This window comes from Hevea brasiliensis, chromosome 14, assembly GCF_030052815.1.
Source record: "Hevea brasiliensis isolate MT/VB/25A 57/8 chromosome 14, ASM3005281v1, whole genome shotgun sequence".
NCBI classification, from domain to species: Eukaryota; Viridiplantae; Streptophyta; class Magnoliopsida; order Malpighiales; family Euphorbiaceae; genus Hevea; species Hevea brasiliensis.
Window position 1 is genome coordinate 6360926 of NC_079506.1, and position 18816 is coordinate 6379741.

Consider the following 18816-nt stretch of genomic DNA (forward strand, 5'->3'; position numbering starts at 1 on the left):
AACATCGAGTCAAGGCCTAGAGGCTACTCGCACGAGATTTGTGTACAGCATAAAATTTTTCTGTAAATTTTATTTGGCAAATTGTTTTGAATGAATAAATTGTGACTTATTTGTATTGGAAATTTTGATTTAATGGAACAATATGCTTTTCACCTAAATTGTTGGAAAATTTAGTGGTATGTGATGAATTGCAAATAAATGTTTAAAAAATTATTAAGATAGTTTTGAAACCACAGTGTCATGACCATTTATCTGAATGTCTCACTAGCATGACTAGTGGGAGGAAATAGTTTTGACTTTTCTCTTTGGCTGAAGTATTGAGGTGTGTGCCAGTAGAGGAAGAAATTTGAATGGGTACTCATAGTTTGAGCTAGCTAGTTTTCACTACAAGAAAATATCGAAATAGAAACCAAATTTAGAAACGGAACTATATCGGTTTGTGGTTTAAAATGGCTTTTGAAATAGAAATTGAATAGAACGGGTTAATTATGTGAGAAACCGATTAGCAACCGATTTGAAACCAACCGATTAGCAATCGGTTTCTAAATTTTGTGCCAAAATTTAGCGGTAAATTTAACATCGGTTTAGAAACCGATTATAAACCAACATTTAAAACTGAATTATACTTCGTTTCTAATTTAAATATTCAAAACTAGTCAATTATATTTAAGTCATATTAGAAACCGATTATAGTCGGTTTCTAATATCGGTTTCTAATTCCTATTTATAGTTAGAAACCGATTATATCGGTTTCAAAATTAATGTAATTTTTATTTTATTTATTAAATTTTAAAGTCAAAATAGAAACCGACACCTATCGGTTTCTACTTTGTATGTTTACACTTAGAAACCGATGTCGTTCGATTTCAAAATTTATCTATTTTATGTTTTATTTCATAAATTTTAAAGTCAATTTAGAAACTGATTTTAGTCGGTTTCTAATTTCTTTTAGTTCAATTTAGAAACCAAGATTTTGGTTTCAAAATAAAGGTGTTTTCCATTTATATTTAGAAATCGATTTATATTGGTTTCAAAAGTTATGTAATTTTTATTTTATTTATTAAATTTTAAAGTCAAAATAGAAATCGATACCCATCGGTTTCTAATTTTATATTTATACTTAGAAACTAATAGCTTTCGATTTCAAAATAAATTTAAAAGTCAATTTAAAAACCGATTCTAGTTGGTTTCTAATTTCTTTTTGTTTAATTTAGAAACCAATTGCTTTTCGGTTTCAAAATGAAGTTGTTTTCTATTTATATTTAGAAATCAATTATATCACTTTCAAAATTAATATAATTTCTATTTTATTTATTAAATTTTAAAGCAAAAAATAGAAACTGATAGTTGTCAGTTTCTAATTTCTATATTTACATTTAGAAATCGATGCTAGTCGGTTTCTAATTCCTTTTTGCTTAATTTAAAAACTGATTGTTTTCGGTTTCAAAATAAAATTGTTTTTGTTTATATTTAGAAATCGATTTATATTGATTTATAATTTCTATTTTATTTATTAAATTTTAAAGTCAAAAATAGAAACCGATAGCTGTCGGTTTCTAATTTCTATATTTACACTTAGAAATCGATTCTAGTCGATTTTTAATTTCTTTTTTTTTTTAATTTAGAAATCGATTATTTTTTATTTTAAAATGAAATTATTTTCTGTTTACATTTAGAACCCAATTTATATAGGTTTCAAAATTAATCTTGACCAGATTTATATCGGTTATCCAAGCCAGATCTTGAACCTCTAATCTCTATTGACCTTATTCTTTATAGCAAACCCTAACACTTTTTATCCTGTAGTGTTGTGCCGCCTTGTATGTGCCATGTGCTCTTCCCTTTCCTAACTAGAGAAAAAAACCTCAACAAACATATGCTACTTTTTTTTTTTTTTTTTTTTTTTTCTGGAGCACACCATCCGGATCAACCACAAAACCCAGGGGTCTACAAAGGCCAAGAACTCAGGGTTTTGAATACAAAGCAATGTTCACAATCCCCTTTTCTAACAACTCCTGTACAAGTCTCTCCATCACAGCCTTCCCTAATCCAATCCCCTGATACGAAGGATCCACCACCATGTCCCAGATGATGGCATTGAAAACATTGTCCCCTGTGGCTCTAGCAAATGCAACTGGCTTCTGGGTTTTCTTGTGCTCCACCCAGAGGACCGAGTTCGCGTTCTCCAATGCCAGTTTGATCTTCTCCTATTGCCAGTTTGATACCCATATAGCAATTTTTTGTTTTTGGTTGACGGGGGAATTTTTTGAGGGTTCTCATTTGAGGAATTGTCAGGTTGAATGGGGATTGAGACAAGTAAGGCTAACAAGAAGGAAAAGAACTCTTATGAATTGGAGAAAGAAAAGAATCCAATTCTGGACCCGTATCCAAATCCAGAAACCAATACGAATACCAAAGGGAAGAAGAGCCGACGACGGCACCACAAGAAGGCGGTGGTGGTATCGCCGATTGAAAAACTGTATGACACCTGCGAGGAAGTATTTTCCGTTGGTGGCCCTGGAATTTTTCCCCCTCCTGATAAAATCGAAAAGCTGAGGGCGGTTTTGGGTATGTGATTTCTTTTGTCCTTTTCTCCTTAGCGTGTGGTAAGGTTGGTGAGAGGTTTTTAATCAATTTGATTCAAGTATTGAAAATTATAATTTTTTAGAAGGGGCAGCAATTAAAATTTAATGATCTGGTGGCATTAGCTGCATTTTAGTATTGGTTTATGGGGTTAATTTTGGCAATTCTGATTAGGCAATTTATTCATACCATAAAATGAAAATGGTTCTTTGTTAGTTGTTATTTGTGTATCATGTACTTATCTATTAGTATGTCAACATTGGCATAATTGCTCTTGATGGAGACTTAAATTTTACATCCAAAGATTGCCATTAGGACTTACATTACCTCTTCCATGGCAATGGTTTCTTGTTGCCATATTATTGACTTTGTAGCGTTTTCATCTTCTTGTACAATCATGCTTTATGAAACTTATTAATTCTGGTTTGGTGTGGTCAGCTGCCAGTTGTTTTATTTTAATCATGGTTTATTTTGACCATGTTTTTCTATGGGGAGTGGACATTGATATCTTCCTATGTTGTCCCTTTAATTGTACAGTTGTGTATTTTTTTTTTAGGAATGGGACATTGATATCTTCCTATGTTGTCCCTTTAATGGTATATTTGTGTATTTTTTTTTTTAAAATCTTGTTGTTGAACTGAAGTTATTGAATTAAAAAGGGTGTTTATTTGTACCATATGTTTGCTATGCTAGCTCTTTCACTTACCTTCTTTTTGTGTATTCTCCTTGGATCAAAGTGTTGTTATTTCCTTAATGTTTCTGCCTTTCGTTTATTCTGCCACTTTTCAATTTTATTTTAATAGCAATTGCCATTATATATGTTTTTATGGATGTGAGATATATTTGAAATTAATTATTTGGTCTGTTTGAAGTTTCTTTTTTAGCCATTTGTCTATAAAATTTGCAGAATTGAGAATAGAGCACAGATCTTTGGTTCTGATTCTGCAAAATTAACTTTATTGTTTTCTCATTTACTTTGTAGTTGATTTTTTAATGGCTGCTTCCTTGTCTCTAGATGACATCAAACCAGAGGATTTTGGTCTGAGTCCGGAGAGGCCATATTTTCGTGCACTTGCTGCTGGGAGAACCCCTAAAATAAAATACCTTCATATCCATATATCTGACAATTTCTCGGTGCGTAGGGCTTTGAGGTGCATTTATAGTAAATTTGAGACTTGGGGAAGTATGTTTTAATTTGGGTTCTCTAATTTTTCTATTGTTACAGATGGGTATCTTCTGCTTCCCGCCATCAGGTGTGATACCCCTTCATAATCATCCTGGAATGACTGTTTTTTGCAAGCTGCTATTTGGGAAGATGCACATTAAATCGTATGACTGGGTGGTTGATGGCCCTTGCAATGTGTCTGCTGTGGCGAATCCTTCTGATGGTGAATGTCTCTCTCTCTCTCTTAAGTGTGATTATTCATACCTTATGTGTGATATTGGAACCTTATAAATAGAAGGTGCAAGAACTGCTTTAAACCTTGGTGGAACGATGCTAGGTTACTATCCTGTTAGAGTGTTACCTTCAAAAACTGCCATCCTTCTAGTGAATCCTACATTTCTGCCTAGGGTATGAATAACTCTGGCCCTTTTTGGTTGTGTTAGCTTATGTTTTTTTGTACTGTCTTAGCATGTACTTAAGGTTGCATGACACAGATGGCTTTGCCATTTTGCTATAAGGCTTACTGATTGCAGCTTGTTTCTTCAGACTTATTTAATTTTCCAGTTAATAATTCCATTAAATCTGCAGGCTTCTCAGGCTGAAGTAAAAAATTTCTTTGAATCAACCTGTGGTGAGGTGAGGACAAAAATAAAAGATATCCCCTTCCCTCCCCAAAAAGAGTTGGCTGTAAGGAGCATTCCAATGTTTGACTGCCCTTTTTTTTCTTGTATATTTTTTCATTCATAGGCATAGTTATTAAAGGCTCAAGGCGCACTAAGGCGCCAAGGAGTCTTGGAGCCTAGGCGCAAGGCGCAAGGCTCAGGCGCACGCCTGAGAGAGGTGAGGCGCAAAAGTAAAAAATTTAGAAAGTTCATAAAAATCAAATAAATGTGATGCTTTTCTTTTTTTTCCTTTGGCATATATCTTGAATTGGGTTTGTTGGTTTGAGTTTAAGTGGTTGTCCTTTTTGCTAATGAAAGTGCTCGCTAAAGATAGAAATAAAGAAAGATTGCTAATGAAATAAGGCACTAGGGTTCGAGCCTGGTGAGCCTTGAGCCTGAGGCGTGCCTGAGGCGCGCCTTTAATAACTATGTTCATAGGTTATCCGCTTGAGGCTTTAGGGGGATCATGTCCATTCAAGTCGTATAGCTTTTGTTGAATTTGCCATGGTGAGTTTGTGTTCACAGCACTTAAATGAGTGTAAATTCTGAGAGCTGCATTGTTATGGGAATTTTGCTTGTGCTTAGTTTTCCTTGTGCTTAGTTTTCCTTGGATTTTAATATGTCTTTCTTCATTCATCCATTCTTGCGTCTGTTTATCTGTTTGTTATCATAGCTACCTTAACAATATCATTACCATAACTTTTTACTGCATCTTTAATAGATTTTGAAGTGTAACATGAGTTACTCCTCTCTCCATGTGTGTGTGTGTGTGTGCGCGCACGCACGCGCGCGCGTGTATTGAATAATAGCTGCCGTGATGTAACAGTATTTGGCATTCATTAGTGCTAATTTGAATGAGCTTCCCTTAACAATATATTCTAGCATATTATCTTCTTTGTGGAGGGGGTACAGAGGTTTGGAAGGTTGCTTGACTATTTTGAAATCTATTTTTAAAGTTTCAAATTTTACCTTGTTGGAGATCTAAGTAAAATTCAAGTTTCAACATTCTATGCCTAGTTAGATTTTACTTGGTATAGAATGTTGAAAATTGAATTTTCATATTTAAGTCCTTCATATTGAACTAATGGAAAGGGAATTGTCCTGCTTTCTATTTGCTTAAGAGTAATTTTGCATTCACTTTTACTCATCGAGGTGCTTTTCCTTGATGCAAATTATGGCTTTATCCTTGATTTGACTATGGGGCATAATTAATGTTTGAAGAGATATTATTATGGGACCAGAATATTCATGAATAAATATGGAGTGGAATGGTCCAGATCTTCTTGCTAGCATGGGTATTTACCGAGAAAATATGGCCAGACATGACTTGGTTCACTTTTGTGATATTGTAATCTATTTATCGCCCAATACTGAAGTTTGTAGGTTGGAGTCTATATTGGATTTCTTAGGGTTTCAATTGCATTGCAAGTGTATACTTTTCTTTGCATATATTAAATTTATGAACTTCATAATTTAAATAATTTAATAAAGATTTCCTTTTCTCCAATGTTTTATTTATTTTATCTATGATAGAATTTTTAATTTTCTTGTATTATTGAGATTTGATAATATATTATATGCTTCACTATAAAAAATAATGCATTAAATAAATAAAAATAAAAATTTTTACAGTAATTTAAAACGGATTAGAAATTGAATTTCATTTTTAATATGAAACAAAAAAGTATTTGGTTACAAAATAAAATGATTTTATTTTATTTTATTATGCTTAAAAACGGATTTAAAAAAGAAATTCTGTTTCTATTTAAAAACCGAATATATTTTGATTTTAAAAAGTGTTTTATTTTTGTTCCGATTATAAACTGATTTGAAACGGAAACCCGTTTCAGATTATTAGAAACTGATATATTTTGGTTACTAACTTGAAACAGATTTAGAAATCGAAATTGTTCAGTATCTAATTTTGGAACGAAAATATCAATTTCAAATTGGTTTCAGAATTAGAAACGGACGTCATATTCCGTTTTTAATTTATTTAGAAACCTACAAATTGTAAACCGACTATTTCGATTTCAAATCGATTTCTAACTGAAATTAAAAATCGATTTTCAATGTTTTGAAACCGAATTTTTGGTTACTAATTTTCTTTTTTCTTGTAGTGCTTAGTATTCCTTGTAAGCCTATGGCTATTGAGATGAACAATATATTAATTGCATGATATGACTGTATGTTTTTATAAAATATGTTTTGTGACTTCTGAAGTGAAAAATTATTTGATTAAAATTTTAAATTGTGTTTTGTATCTGTGTACCATTTTCAGACCATATTGGAATAATTGTGATTTAAATTATTCATAAATTAGTATTTTTAGTATGTTGTGCACCACTGAGTCATTGTACTCAGCGATGACTTTTTATTGCTGTCGCAGGTAGAGAGACTAGTAAAGTAGCTGAGTGAGCTGCTGAGGATTATAGTACTACCTTTGGATCTTTTGTCGGGTATTACATTATACCCTTATTATTCATATTTATTTTGATGTATATGACTGTATGTACATGTTGTAAATTGATCTTGAGCAATTGTACAGAACTTGTATTAATTTTATTTTGAATTTCCTAATGTAAATTTAGACCGATGAATGTAAATCAATCTTTCTTTAATGGAATGTGAATGAAATTCTTTAGTATTAGTTTTGAACATAATTGAGTTGAGAATTAACTTGAAATGTGGAGTTTTAGAAAAATTGTGTTAATTTGAGTCGTGATGGTGGTTGATTTTGATGAAATGAATTATAGGAAGTGCTTTTCTACAGGTCAAAAATTTTAGTTTTTCTCAATTACAAAATTTTACAAAATTTGCACAAAAATAAAAATGGTCAAAAATTTTACCTAACTCTTAAACTTCGATTAAACGTTTTTAATACCTGCTAGAAATGCTCACTACCTTAAAAAAGTAAGAAAATTGTTTTAAAATCTCTTGTAGTGTGAAGTTTGGTAATTCATTAGGTATACTACGGGATCATATTATACCTTACAGAGGGGTACGGTGTGACATGATATATCAATTCAACCTGAATCTGTCCAATTTAAAGTGATATGTAATTCATTTCAATTCGCATAAAATTCAAAATTGAGAGTTCAATTTGGCATGAAAGGAATCATATTTTTACTGTGAACCAGGGCCATAAACCATATCAAAGTGATTCAACAAATAATAAACAGAAGTTCATCTTTTATTTCTACCAAATTTGGAAAATCTGTGTTTCTGCTGTCATATATGGAGAATTTCATATTTTCTCTTTCATTTTACCCACTTGTTTTTGCATTATTTCAGTAGCAGATACAGTCTAAATCAGATGCTGAGGAAGCCCTTCTCCTTCAAGCTTTCAATAGTGTCTCTAAGAGTCACTTCCAAAGGAATGAAGCTGATTCCCAATGTTTTTGCCTTCTCCATTGATACCATGTACGTTGACATGGACAAGTTGTTGAGGTCATTGGTAACACATCTGCAATGGTTGAAAACCACATATATGAACCATTAGTTATCAGATTCTCAGAGAAATTACAATTAGGAAACAAGCCATGTAGAAGAAATAATGAAAGGATTACAGTATGTTCTGTTAGAGATATAAAACTATTCTTGAGACACTCGCCTATAGTTATAGTACAGTTATCTAGAAATAGGATTCATTATTATTATTTTTTTTTATCTACATGGATATATAGCATATAATTTGTAAATGTCATCCAAGCTGCAGCAAACATTCACTTTTTAGGAAGGTTCAAAGTAGGGTAATGTTGATGAACAATCTTTAAAACTTCAGAAAAGTGGAGAGCATTTGTTACTAGACAATATCTTCCATTAGCTGAAGGAATCTCAAAGGCACGAATATTTGCATCGGCAACATCCCGAACATCAACTGATCTATAATGTGCATCAGGGTATGTTTGTGCTCCTGCAATCAAAAGATTGGCAGATTTTATCAGAAGAAACCATACAGAATCATCTTCATTTTCAATCAAATAGCACAAGAAATTTCCTACTCAAATCGAGCTCGCATAGGCAGTATGAGATGTAAAGATTTGGATTGAGACTGATTTTGAGTTATTGCTACAAGTAAATCATCTTCCACCAGATCATTACCCAGATAATCATGTTTATAAAAGTTTATATGAAGCAAGCATCAAACACTTTAAAATATATGGAAGAATAATCCTAAAATGGTTCAGGAAAAACCAAAAATACCATTTACAAGTTTAAGAATCATCTCCACAGTCTCATTAAGAGTTGGCTGCAACAGAGGACCAATCACAATTCCTGGACTTAATGTAACCAAGTCAATTGAATTTTCTTTTGCAAATTTCCAAGCAGCCTCTTCTGCTAAGGTTTTTGAAAGCACATACCATAACTGGAAAACAACTAATTAAGTTTAGTTGCATCATCAGCATACAAGAAATGAAGGACATTAAATAAGTAGTAAGAAAATTAGCACATAAAAACACCTTCATTTCCTTGCAAAGTGTTGGGTCTGAAAACCAAGTCTCATCAGCCACCACATCAAGACTCAAAGGTTTTCCGTTATAAGGAATTGTCACCATAGAAGATGTTATAATCACTCTCTTGATAGATTGAACTTTTGTGCATGATTTAAGAACATTAAGTGTTCCTTTCACTGCTGGATCAATTAGTTCTGCCTGAAACACAGAAAATAAAATGGGAATATTTCTTGCAGGTCGTGTGAGGCAATGAAGAAAATGTATTAGGCCTCAAAATTATAAGCATAAGGGCGCTGATCAGCTAATTATCTGCTATAGATAACCCTTTACACAAAGTTTAATGAATTTGTTAACCTATCAAGAAGATGGAAGGTATTTGAAAGGTATGAGAGAGGAACCTGTGGATCAGTGACTGCAAATAGTACAGGGGATGCAGTATGGAAAACTCCTTCGCATCCATCAACTGCAGCATCAAAAGACCCTTCTTCCAGTAAATTTGCTTTGAACAAATGAAGCCTTTCCTTAGCTCCATCAAGTGCAAGTAAGTGATCTGTTTTCTTTGGATCACCTGTGTCACATTTAAATAGAATTAGCTAAATTAGTGTGCAAAGTTCAGCATTAGTTATATTTCTCAGTCCCTGGATTCAATTCTCAGTCTGAATGATTTTTCCTGTATATTTAGAGGGTGGCTTTGTTGTGATGATAAAGTTACACCATTTATGACTTGGAGGTTATGGATGTACATCAACCTTACCTAAAGCCGAAAAGTATGGGATGCTTCATGCACTAGTCACCTTTATATAAATGCTCTAACCACAAATTCTTGAAATTTTTCTGACTGAAAGTTTCCAATATAATTGTAATTCACAGTTCAAAACAAATGTAACAAGAAAGGGGAAAAAAACCAGAATGAAAGAAAAACAAAGCACGGTTGGCTTAATTAATGCACATACAAGATAATTATCAGCAAGATTGTAGGTTTAATTTCCTAGAACTTTCCAAAAGAAGAAGATTCCTGTGCAAAACCACTCAGCTAATATATGGCTAAATTTGGTTTAAAAAAAAAGCCAAAAAACAGTATTTTGAAGGAGAAGTTCAGACCTGTGTCACGAACAGTGGCTTTAACGATATAACCCCTTTGGAGTAATCTCTTAATCAGCCATGAAGCTATGTAGCCTGACCCTCCTGTTACACACACCACCTTCCCTTCTCCACACATCCTCCCTGTAGTTCTCTCTAGTAAAGAAAAGCAATAAAAATGAATGGTTGCTGTTTTCACCGTATATTACTTCTCTGTATGTTTCTTTACAATGGAATTGATGAAGAGATGAAGTGCATATATTAGAATAATATTTGATAGTTGTCTTTTTCTTTTTTTTTTTTCCTTATTTTATTCTTTATTTGATGATCGGATCAATTGATACCTACCACAATGGCTATTTTTAGGCTCTGTTTGGATGGGGTGAGGGAAGGGTAATTAATGGGAAGGCAAGGGAGCTTAAGAAGAGAGAAGGGTAAGAATGGGTTATAATAAAAAAAATCTGAATTAATGGAAAGATAAAGAGAGGTAATGTATATTTTTTATGTTTGGAAAGAGGTGAAAGAAGAGTAAATAATTATTAAAATTATAAAAACATCTTTTTCTATTAGATAAAATTTATTCTTTATTTTTTTAATATGTAAATTAAGGCCTTTTATTTTTAGTTTAGTGACCTATAATTTATATTTTTTATTATCTTTTTATGTCAGACCATGGCATGTACTATTTCAATATTTAACTTAGATATCTATAAAATAATACAAACAAGGATTGAATAAAGAATAAATTATTTAGAAAATTAAGGCCTTTTATTTTTAGTTTAGTGACTTATAATTTATATTTTCAATTGTCTTTTTATGTCAGACCATGGCATGTACTATTTCAACATTCAACTTAGATATCTATAAAGTAATACAAAAAAGGATTGAATAAAGAATGAATTATTTAGTAAAAAAAATGTGACAAATAGAGCATAATAATTGCAGTAAACTATTGAAAGAACGAATGATTTAATAACTGAAATTAAATAGGAAGATAAAACTAACATTTTTTCTGCAAGAATTCAAAATTCACGAAAGCGAAGAGATTAGATACAGCTACTTGAGAGAGAAAACATTTGTTTTTATTGGTAAACTAGGTTTATTTTTAATAGATATAATTGGATTTTTAATAAAAAATAAAGACACAATAGGAAAATTAAAAATAAAATAATTTTCATCTTTCACCTCCCCCAGCTTACACCCCAATTTGAGGTGTGAGAAAAATTGGGATTTGAGGGGTAAGGGAGGGTAAGCCTTACCCTTACTTACCCTTACCCTTCATTTGCTCACCCCTTTCCAACTCCTCATTACCTTTATTTACCCTTCCCTCACCCCCATCCAAACAGAGCCTTAATGCCAAAATCTCAACTTGCTAATTAAATTTTCTGTTCCTTTCATTTTCACTGTTAATTTGTCATCAAGCATGAAATAAGAGTAAAAAAAAAAATCTATTATTGGAAAATATTGTTCAAATGTGTCTAGGATGGAGAAATTCCTACTTGTATTATGCAACTCCGTCACCGGATTTGGATGTATACTGTAGTAAAACATACAAAATTTTACAAGCCACTATCCATACAAAATACCTCTAATCCATGTATTTCAACTATTTGGACTTGTGTCAAAGTGAAAATAAAGAGAACGATCGAGGCAGAAATTGCAGAGGGAATTTATTTGATTGATCTGCATAAAGCTTGTCATCTTGACATCTGCTATGCAAGAAAATCATACCAAACATTTCCTACAATTGTGATCATCCACATGGTAATTTAATAAATCCCAGATACATGCAGCTAAGCACAACCCATGCGTACAAGGATTGACCACAATCTTCTGTGATGACATTAATTTACTATTCAGGAAGATGGTGAGCAAGTGATCATGTCTTTCACATACAATCTTCAATAACAATTGGAGATTCAAAACGATATATACAAGTATTTGAACCCTGAAGGTTTTTAGGGAAAAGCACATTGTTCGTTCTAAATTTTCTGGCTCGTTTTTGCATCACCTCACTATCACATACGATCTAATTAGATGCTGAGGAAGCCCTTCTCCTTCAGGCTCTCAATAGTGTCCTTGAGAGTAGCTTCCAGAGGAATGAAGTTGATACCCAAAGTTTTTGCTTTCTCTTTGGATACCTTGGCATGTGGCATGAATTGAGGTTTATCATCACATCTGCAATGTTTAAACAACACATGGATTTCAATGTGGGAGAAATTGCAGTTAGAAAACAAGAAAGCTCAAAAAGACAAAAAAAAAGTAACAAGTTATTTAGGATATTGGTGATAAATGAAAGTTTTTGTGCACAATTTTACTTTTTAAAGCCATAGAATTAATCTTCAGAATGTTTCTCAACAAACTCTCTCACAACTGATCCTAACAGCTTACTTGAATTGCCCATGTAACCCCAGAAATGTTATCCAAAAGAAGATGGCCAACATAAAATGAGTGTCATTCGAATTGCAGAAAACAATCACTTACTTTGCAGGAAGTTGCAAGGAGGGAAAATGTTCATGGACAATCTTCACAAGTTCAGAATAGTGCGACACATTTGCAACTAAACAATATCTGCCATAAGCTGAAGGAATCTCAAAAGCTTGAATATGAGCTTCTGCAACGTCCCTAACATCAGTTGACCCGTAATATTCGTTGGGATATGTCTGAGCTCCTGCACCAAGAAAACTAAGACGTTCTATCAAAGAAAATAAAGAATAATCTTGTTGCAAGGCAGACTGGTTCAATCAGTGGGGATAAATTTGAAATTTCTTGGTTAGTTCCAAAACAACCAGAATGAAGGGGAAAAAAAAATAACTGGATTGAAAGTGGGCTAAGTTTAGTTGAGTTATATAAAATAACCACGTATTTACATATATATCATCTTCTAGCAATCCTTTTTGTTTGGAAGATTATCATTTATAATTCTTATATAATTAAACGGTTGCTGTATACTACCATTTACAAGATTAAAAATCATCGCCACACTGGCATTAAGAGTTGGCTGTAAGAGAGGGCCAATCACATATGCTGGATGTATTGTAACCAAGTCAATTGCATTCTCTTTTGCAAAATTCCAAGCAGCCTTTTCCGCCAAGGTTTTTGCAAGCATATACGAAAGCTGAAAAGAAACTAAATTAAGTGGCATCAGCATATAATAAGATGTAGAGAACAACAGAGAAAAGAACAAAGATGGTTCTTTTATGTTGCTTTTATATCTCTGGAAATAACTAATACTTTAAAAAGATTGAAGCTAAGATTTTATAAACCAAAATAAATAAGTTTACAAAGTACTAAGAAATTAGCACAAAAGAACACCTTCATTTCCTTACAAACTGCTGGATCCGAATGCCAAGTCTCATCTACCACCACATCAGGGGTCTGAGGTTTTCTGTCAAATATAACTGTCGCCATAGAAGATGTTATAATCACTCTCTTGATAGATTGAACTTTTGTGCATGATTTAAGAACATTAAGTGTTCCTTTCACTGCTGGATCAATTAGTTCTGCCTGAAACCCAGAAAATAAAATGGGAATATTTCTTGCAGGTCGTGTGAGGCAATGAAGAAAATGTATTAGGCCTCAAAATTATAAGCATAAGGGCGCTGATCAGCTAATTATCTGCTATATATAACCCTTTACACAAAGTTTAATGAATTTGTTAACCTATCAAGAAGATGGAAGGTATTTGAAAGGTATGAGAGAGGAACCTGTGGATCAGTGACTGCAAATAGTACAGGGGATGCAGTATGGAAAACTCCTTCGCATCCATCAACTGCAGCATCAAAAGACCCTTGTTCCAGTAAATTTGCTTTGAACAAATGAAGCCTTTCCTTAGCTCCATCAAGTGCAAGTAAGTGATCTGTTTTCTTTGGATCACCTGTGTCACATTTAAATAGAATTAGCTAAATTAGTGCGCAAAGTTCAGCATTAGTTATATTTCTCAGTCCGTGGATTCAATTCTCAGTCTGAATGATTTTTTCCTGTATATTTAGAGGGTGGCTTTGCTGTGATGATAAAGTTACACCATTTATGACTTGGAGGTTATGGATGTACATCAACCTTACCTAAAGCCGAAAAGTATGGGATGCTTCATGCACTAGTCACCTTTATATAAATGCTCTAACCACAAATTCTTGAAATTTTTCTGACTAAAAGTTTCCAATATAATTGTAATTCACAGTTCAAAACAAATGTAACGAGAAAGGGGGAAAAACCAGAATGAAAGAAAAACAAAGCACGGTTGGCTTAATTAATGCACATACAAGATAATTATCAGCAAGATTGTAGGTTTAATTTCCTAGAACTTTCCAAAAGAAGAAGATTCCTGTGCAAAACCACTCAGCCAATATATTGCTAAATTTGGTTAAAAAAAAAAAGCCAAAAAACAGTACTTTGAAGGAGAAGTTGAGACCTGTGTCACGAACAGTGGCTTTAACGATATAACCCCTTTGGAGTAATCTCTTAATCAGCCATGAAGCTATGTAGCCTGACCCTCCTGTTACACACACCACCTTCCCTTCTCCACACATCCTCCCTGTAGTTCTCTCTAGTAAAGAAAAGCAATAAAAATGAATGGTTGCTGTTTTCACCGTATATTGCTTCTCTGTATGTTTCTTTATAATGGAATTGATGAAGAGATGAAGTGCATATATTAGAATACTATTTGATAGTTGTATTTTTTTTTTCTTTATTTTATTCTTTTTTTGATGATTGGATCGATTGATACCCACCTCAACTAGCTATTTTTAATGTCAAAATTTCAACTTGCAAATTAAATTTTCTGTTCCTTTCATTTTCACTGTTAATTTGTCATCAAGCATGAAATAAGAGTAAAAAAAAAAAAAATCTATTATTGGAAAATATTTTTCAAATGTGTCTAGGATGGAGAAATTCCTACTTGTATTATGCAACTCTGTCACCGGATTTGGATGTATACTCTAGTAAAACAAACAAAATTTTACAAGCCACTATCCATACAAAATACCTCTAATCCATGTATTTCAACTCTTTGGACTTGTGCAAAGTGAAAATAAAGAGAACGATCGAGGCAGAAATTGCAGAGGGAATTTATTTGATTTTATCTGCATAAGGCTTGTCATCTTGACATCTGCTATGCAAGAAAATCATACAAAACATTTCCTACAATTGTGATCATCCACATGGTAATGTAATAAATCGCAGATACATGCAGCTAAGCACAACCCATGCGTACAAGTATTTGAACCCTGAAGGTTTTTAGGGAAAAGCACATTGTTCGTTCTAAATTTTCTGGCTCGTTTTTGCATCACCTCACTATCACATACGATCTAATTAGATGCTGAGGAAGCCCTTTTCCTTCAGGTTCTCAATAGTGTCCTTGAGAGTAGCTTCCAGAGGAATGAAGTTGATACCCAAAGTTTTTGCTTTCTCTTTGGATACCTTGACATGTGGCATGAATTGAGGTTTATCATCACATCTGCAATGTTTAAACAACACATGGATTTCAATGTGGGAGAAATTGCAGTTAGAGAACAAGAAAGCTCAAAAAGGCAAAAAAAAAAAAGTAACAAGTTATTTAGGACATTGGTGATAAATGAAAGTTTTTGTGCACAATTTTACTTTTTAAAACCATAGAATTAATCTTCAGAATGTTTCTCAACAAACTCTCTCACAACTGATCCTAACAGCTTACTTGAATTGCTCATGTAACTCCAGAAATGTTATCCAAAAGAAGATGGCCAACATAAAATGAGTGTCATTCGAATTGCAGAAAACAATCACTTACTTTGCAGGAAGTTGCAAGGAGGGAAAATGCTCATGGACAATCTTCACAAGTTCAGAATAGTGCGACACATTTGCAACTAAACAATATCTGCCATAAGCTGAAGGAATCTCAAAAGCTTGAATATGAGCTTCTGCAACGTCCCTAACATCAGTTGATCCGTAATATTCGTTGGGGTATGTCTGAGCTCCTGCACCAAGAAAACTAAGACGTTCTATCAAAGAAAATAAAGAATAATCTTGTTGCAAGGCAGACTGGTTCAATCAGTGGGGATAAATTTGAAATTTCTTGGTTAGTTCCAAAACAACCAGAATGAAGGGAAAAAAAAATCTATAACTGGATTGAAAGTGGGCTAAGTTTAGTTGAGTTATATAAAATAACCACGTATTTACATATATATCATCTTCTAGCAATCCTTTTTGTTTGGAAGATTACCATTTATAATTCTTATATAATTAAACGATTGCTGTATACTACCATTTACAAGATTAAAAATCATCGCCACACTGGCATTAAGAGTTGGCTGTAAGAGAGGGCCAATCACATATGCTGGATGTATTGTAACCAAGTCAATTGCATTCTCTTTTGCAAAATTCCAAGCAGCCTTTTCCGCCAAGGTTTTTGCAAGCATATACGAAAGCTGAAAAGAAACTAAATTAAGTGGCATCAGCATATAATAAGATGTAGAGAGAACAACAGAGAAAAGAACAGAGATGGTTCTTTTATGTTGCTTTTATATCTCTGGAAATAACTAATACTTTAAAAAGATTGAAGATAAGATTTTGTAAACCAAAATAAATAAGTTTATAAAGTACTAAGAAATTAGCACAAAAGAACACCTTCATTTCCTTACAAACTGCTGGATCCGAATGCCAAGTCTCATCTACCACCACATCAGGGGTCTGAGGTTTTCTGTCAAACATAACTGTCGCCATAGAAGATGTTATAATCACTCTCTTGATAGATTGAACTTTTGTGCATGATTTAAGAACATTAAGTGTTCCTTTCACTGCTGGATCAATTAGTTCTGCCTGAAACCCAGAAAATAAAATGGGAATATTTCTTGCAGGTCGTGTGAGGCAATGAAGAAAATGTATTAGGCCTCAAAATTATAAGCATAAGGGCGCTGATCAGCTAATTATCTGCTATATATAACCCTTTACACAAAGTTTAATGAATTTGTTAACCTATCAAGAAGATGGAAGGTATTTGAAAGGTATGAGAGAGGAACCAGTGGATCAGTGACTGCAAATAGTACAGGGGATGCAGTATGGAAAACTCCTTCGCATCCATCAACTGCAGCATCAAAAGACCCTTCTTCCAGTAAATTTGCTTTGAACAAATGAAGCCTTTCCTTAGCTCCATCAAGTGCAAGTAAGTGATCTGTTTTCTTTGGATCACCTGTGTCACATTTAAATAGAATTAGCTAAATTAGTGCGCAAAGTTCAGCATTAGTTATATTTCTCAGTCCGTGGATTCAATTCTCAGTCTGAATGATTTTTTCCTGTATATTTAGAGGGTGGCTTTGTTGTGATGATAAAGTTACACCATTTATGACTTGGAAGTTATGGATGTACATCAACCTTACCTAAAGCCGAAAAGTATGGGATGCTTCATGCACTAGTCACCTTTATATAAATGCTCTAACCACAAATTCTTGAAATTTTTCTGACTAAAAGTTTCCAATATAATTGTAATTCACAGTTCAAAACAAATGTAACAAGAAAGGGGGAAAAAACCAGAATGAAAGAAAAACAAAGCACGGTTGGCTTAATTAATGCACATAAAAGATAATTATCAGCAAGATTGTAGGTTTAATTTCCTAGAACTTTCCAAAAGAAGAAGATTCCTGTGCAAAACCACTCAGCCAATATATGGCTAAATTTGGTTAAAAAAAAAAAGCCAAAAAACAGTACTTTGAAGGAGAAGTTGAGACCTGTGTCACGAACAGTGGCTTTAACGATATAACCCCTTTGGAGTAATCTCTTAATCAGCCATGAAGCTATGTAGCCTGACCCTCCTGTTACACACACCACCTTCCCTTCTCCACACATCCTCCCTGTAGTTCTCTCTAGTAAAGAAAAGCAATAAAAATGAATGGTTGCTGTTTTCACCGTATATTGCTTCTCTGTATGTTTCTTTATAATGGAATTGATGAAGAGATGAAGTGCATATATTAGAATACTATTTGATAGTTGTATTTTTTTTTTCTTTATTTTATTCTTTTTTTGATGATTGGATCGATTGATACCCACCTCAACTAGCTATTTTTAATGTCAAAATTTCAACTTGCAAATTAAATTTTCTGTTCCTTTCATTTCCACTGTTAATTTGTCATCAAGCATGAAATAAGAGTAAAAAAAAAAAAATCTATTATTGGAAAATATTTTTCAAATGTGTCTAGGATGGAGAAATTCCTACTTGTATTATGCAACTCCGTCACTGGATTTGGATGAATACTGTAGTAAAACATACAAAATTTTACAAGCCACTATCCATACAAAATACCTCTAATCCATGTATTTCAACTATTTGGACTTGTTTCAAAGTGAAAATAAAGAGAAAGATCGAGGCAGAAATTGCAGAGGGAATTTATTTGATTTTATCTGCATAAAGCTTGTCATCTTGACATCTGCTATGCAAGAAAATCATACAAAACATTTCCTACAATTGTGATCATCCACATGGTAATGTAATAAATCCCAGATACATGCAGCTAAGCACAACCCATGCGTACAAGGATTGACCACAATCTTCTGTGATGACATTAATTTACTATTCAGGAAGATGGTGAGCAAGTGAGCATGTCTTTCACATACAATCTTCAATAACAATTGGAGAAATTCAAAACGATATATACAAGTATTTGAACCCTGAAGGTTTTTAGGGAAAAGCACAATGTTCGTTCTAAATTTTCTGGCTCGTTTTTGCATCACCTCACTATCACATACGATCTAATTAGATGCTGAGGAAGCCCTTTTCCTTCAGGTTCTCAATAGTGTCCTTGAGAGTAGCTTCCAGAGGAATGAAGTTGATACCCAAAGTTTTTGCTTTCTCTTTGGATACCTTGACATGTGGCATGAATTGAGGTTTATCATCACATCTGCA

The 18816-nt window shown here is 33.2% G+C and overlaps 4 protein-coding genes across 10 annotated transcripts in view; 1 reads left to right on the top strand and 3 right to left on the bottom strand.

The window, feature by feature from the left end:
• Nucleotides 1-1923: 1923 nt before the first annotated feature.
• On the top strand, nt 1924-5832 carry LOC131173414 (plant cysteine oxidase 1-like). Of its 6 annotated transcripts, XM_058135759.1 has the most exons (6): nt 1924-2568; nt 3599-3717; nt 3809-3971; nt 4337-4384; nt 4849-4917; nt 5582-5832. In XM_058135759.1, exons 1-4 carry the CDS (start codon nt 2301-2303, stop codon nt 4348-4350), a joined length of 564 nt encoding a protein of 187 aa, XP_057991742.1. In that variant the 5' UTR covers nt 1924-2300; the 3' UTR covers nt 4351-4384; nt 4849-4917; nt 5582-5832. The 6 variants fall into 6 exon arrangements, with proteins under 6 accessions (XP_057991742.1, XP_057991740.1, XP_057991741.1 ...); XM_058135757.1 differs by lacking the exon at nt 4337-4384; XM_058135758.1 differs by lacking the exon at nt 4337-4384 and having other exon boundaries at nt 5632-5832.
• Nucleotides 5833-7582: 1750 nt separating this feature from the next.
• On the bottom strand, nt 7583-10243 carry LOC131173411 (phenylacetaldehyde reductase-like). The gene is made up of 6 exons (XM_058135748.1): nt 9969-10243; nt 9266-9435; nt 8874-9065; nt 8617-8779; nt 8140-8326; nt 7583-7876 (listed from the first exon to the last, which is right to left on the bottom strand). The coding sequence occupies exons 1-6, from the start codon at nt 10084-10086 to the stop codon at nt 7723-7725; spliced, it is 984 nt and encodes a 327-aa protein (XP_057991731.1). The 5' UTR covers nt 10087-10243; the 3' UTR covers nt 7583-7722.
• A 1627-nt stretch (nt 10244-11870) lies between these two features.
• On the bottom strand, nt 11871-17876 carry LOC131173417 (phenylacetaldehyde reductase-like). Of its 2 annotated transcripts, XM_058135765.1 has the most exons (12): nt 17645-17870; nt 16940-17109; nt 16548-16739; nt 16186-16348; nt 15712-15895; nt 15315-15402; nt 14359-14491; nt 13655-13824; nt 13263-13454; nt 12903-13065; nt 12432-12618; nt 11871-12125 (listed from the first exon to the last, which is right to left on the bottom strand). In XM_058135765.1, exons 1-12 carry the CDS (start codon nt 17760-17762, stop codon nt 11981-11983), a joined length of 1905 nt encoding a protein of 634 aa, XP_057991748.1. In that variant the 5' UTR covers nt 17763-17870; the 3' UTR covers nt 11871-11980. The 2 variants fall into 2 exon arrangements, with proteins under 2 accessions (XP_057991748.1, XP_057991749.1); XM_058135766.1 differs by lacking the exons at nt 11871-12125; nt 12432-12618; nt 12903-13065; ... (1 more) ...; nt 13655-13824; nt 14359-14491 and having other exon boundaries at nt 15152-15402; nt 15712-15898; nt 17645-17876.
• A 401-nt stretch (nt 17877-18277) lies between these two features.
• LOC110659969 (phenylacetaldehyde reductase) overlaps nt 18278-18816 on the bottom strand; it is a 38490-nt gene continuing 37951 nt past the window's right edge. The window contains exon 14 of the mRNA XM_058135762.1: nt 18278-18811. Within this exon, the coding sequence (XP_057991745.1) occupies nt 18667-18811 (145 nt within the window). The 3' untranslated portion in view covers nt 18278-18666. The remainder of the gene's footprint in view (nt 18812-18816) is intronic.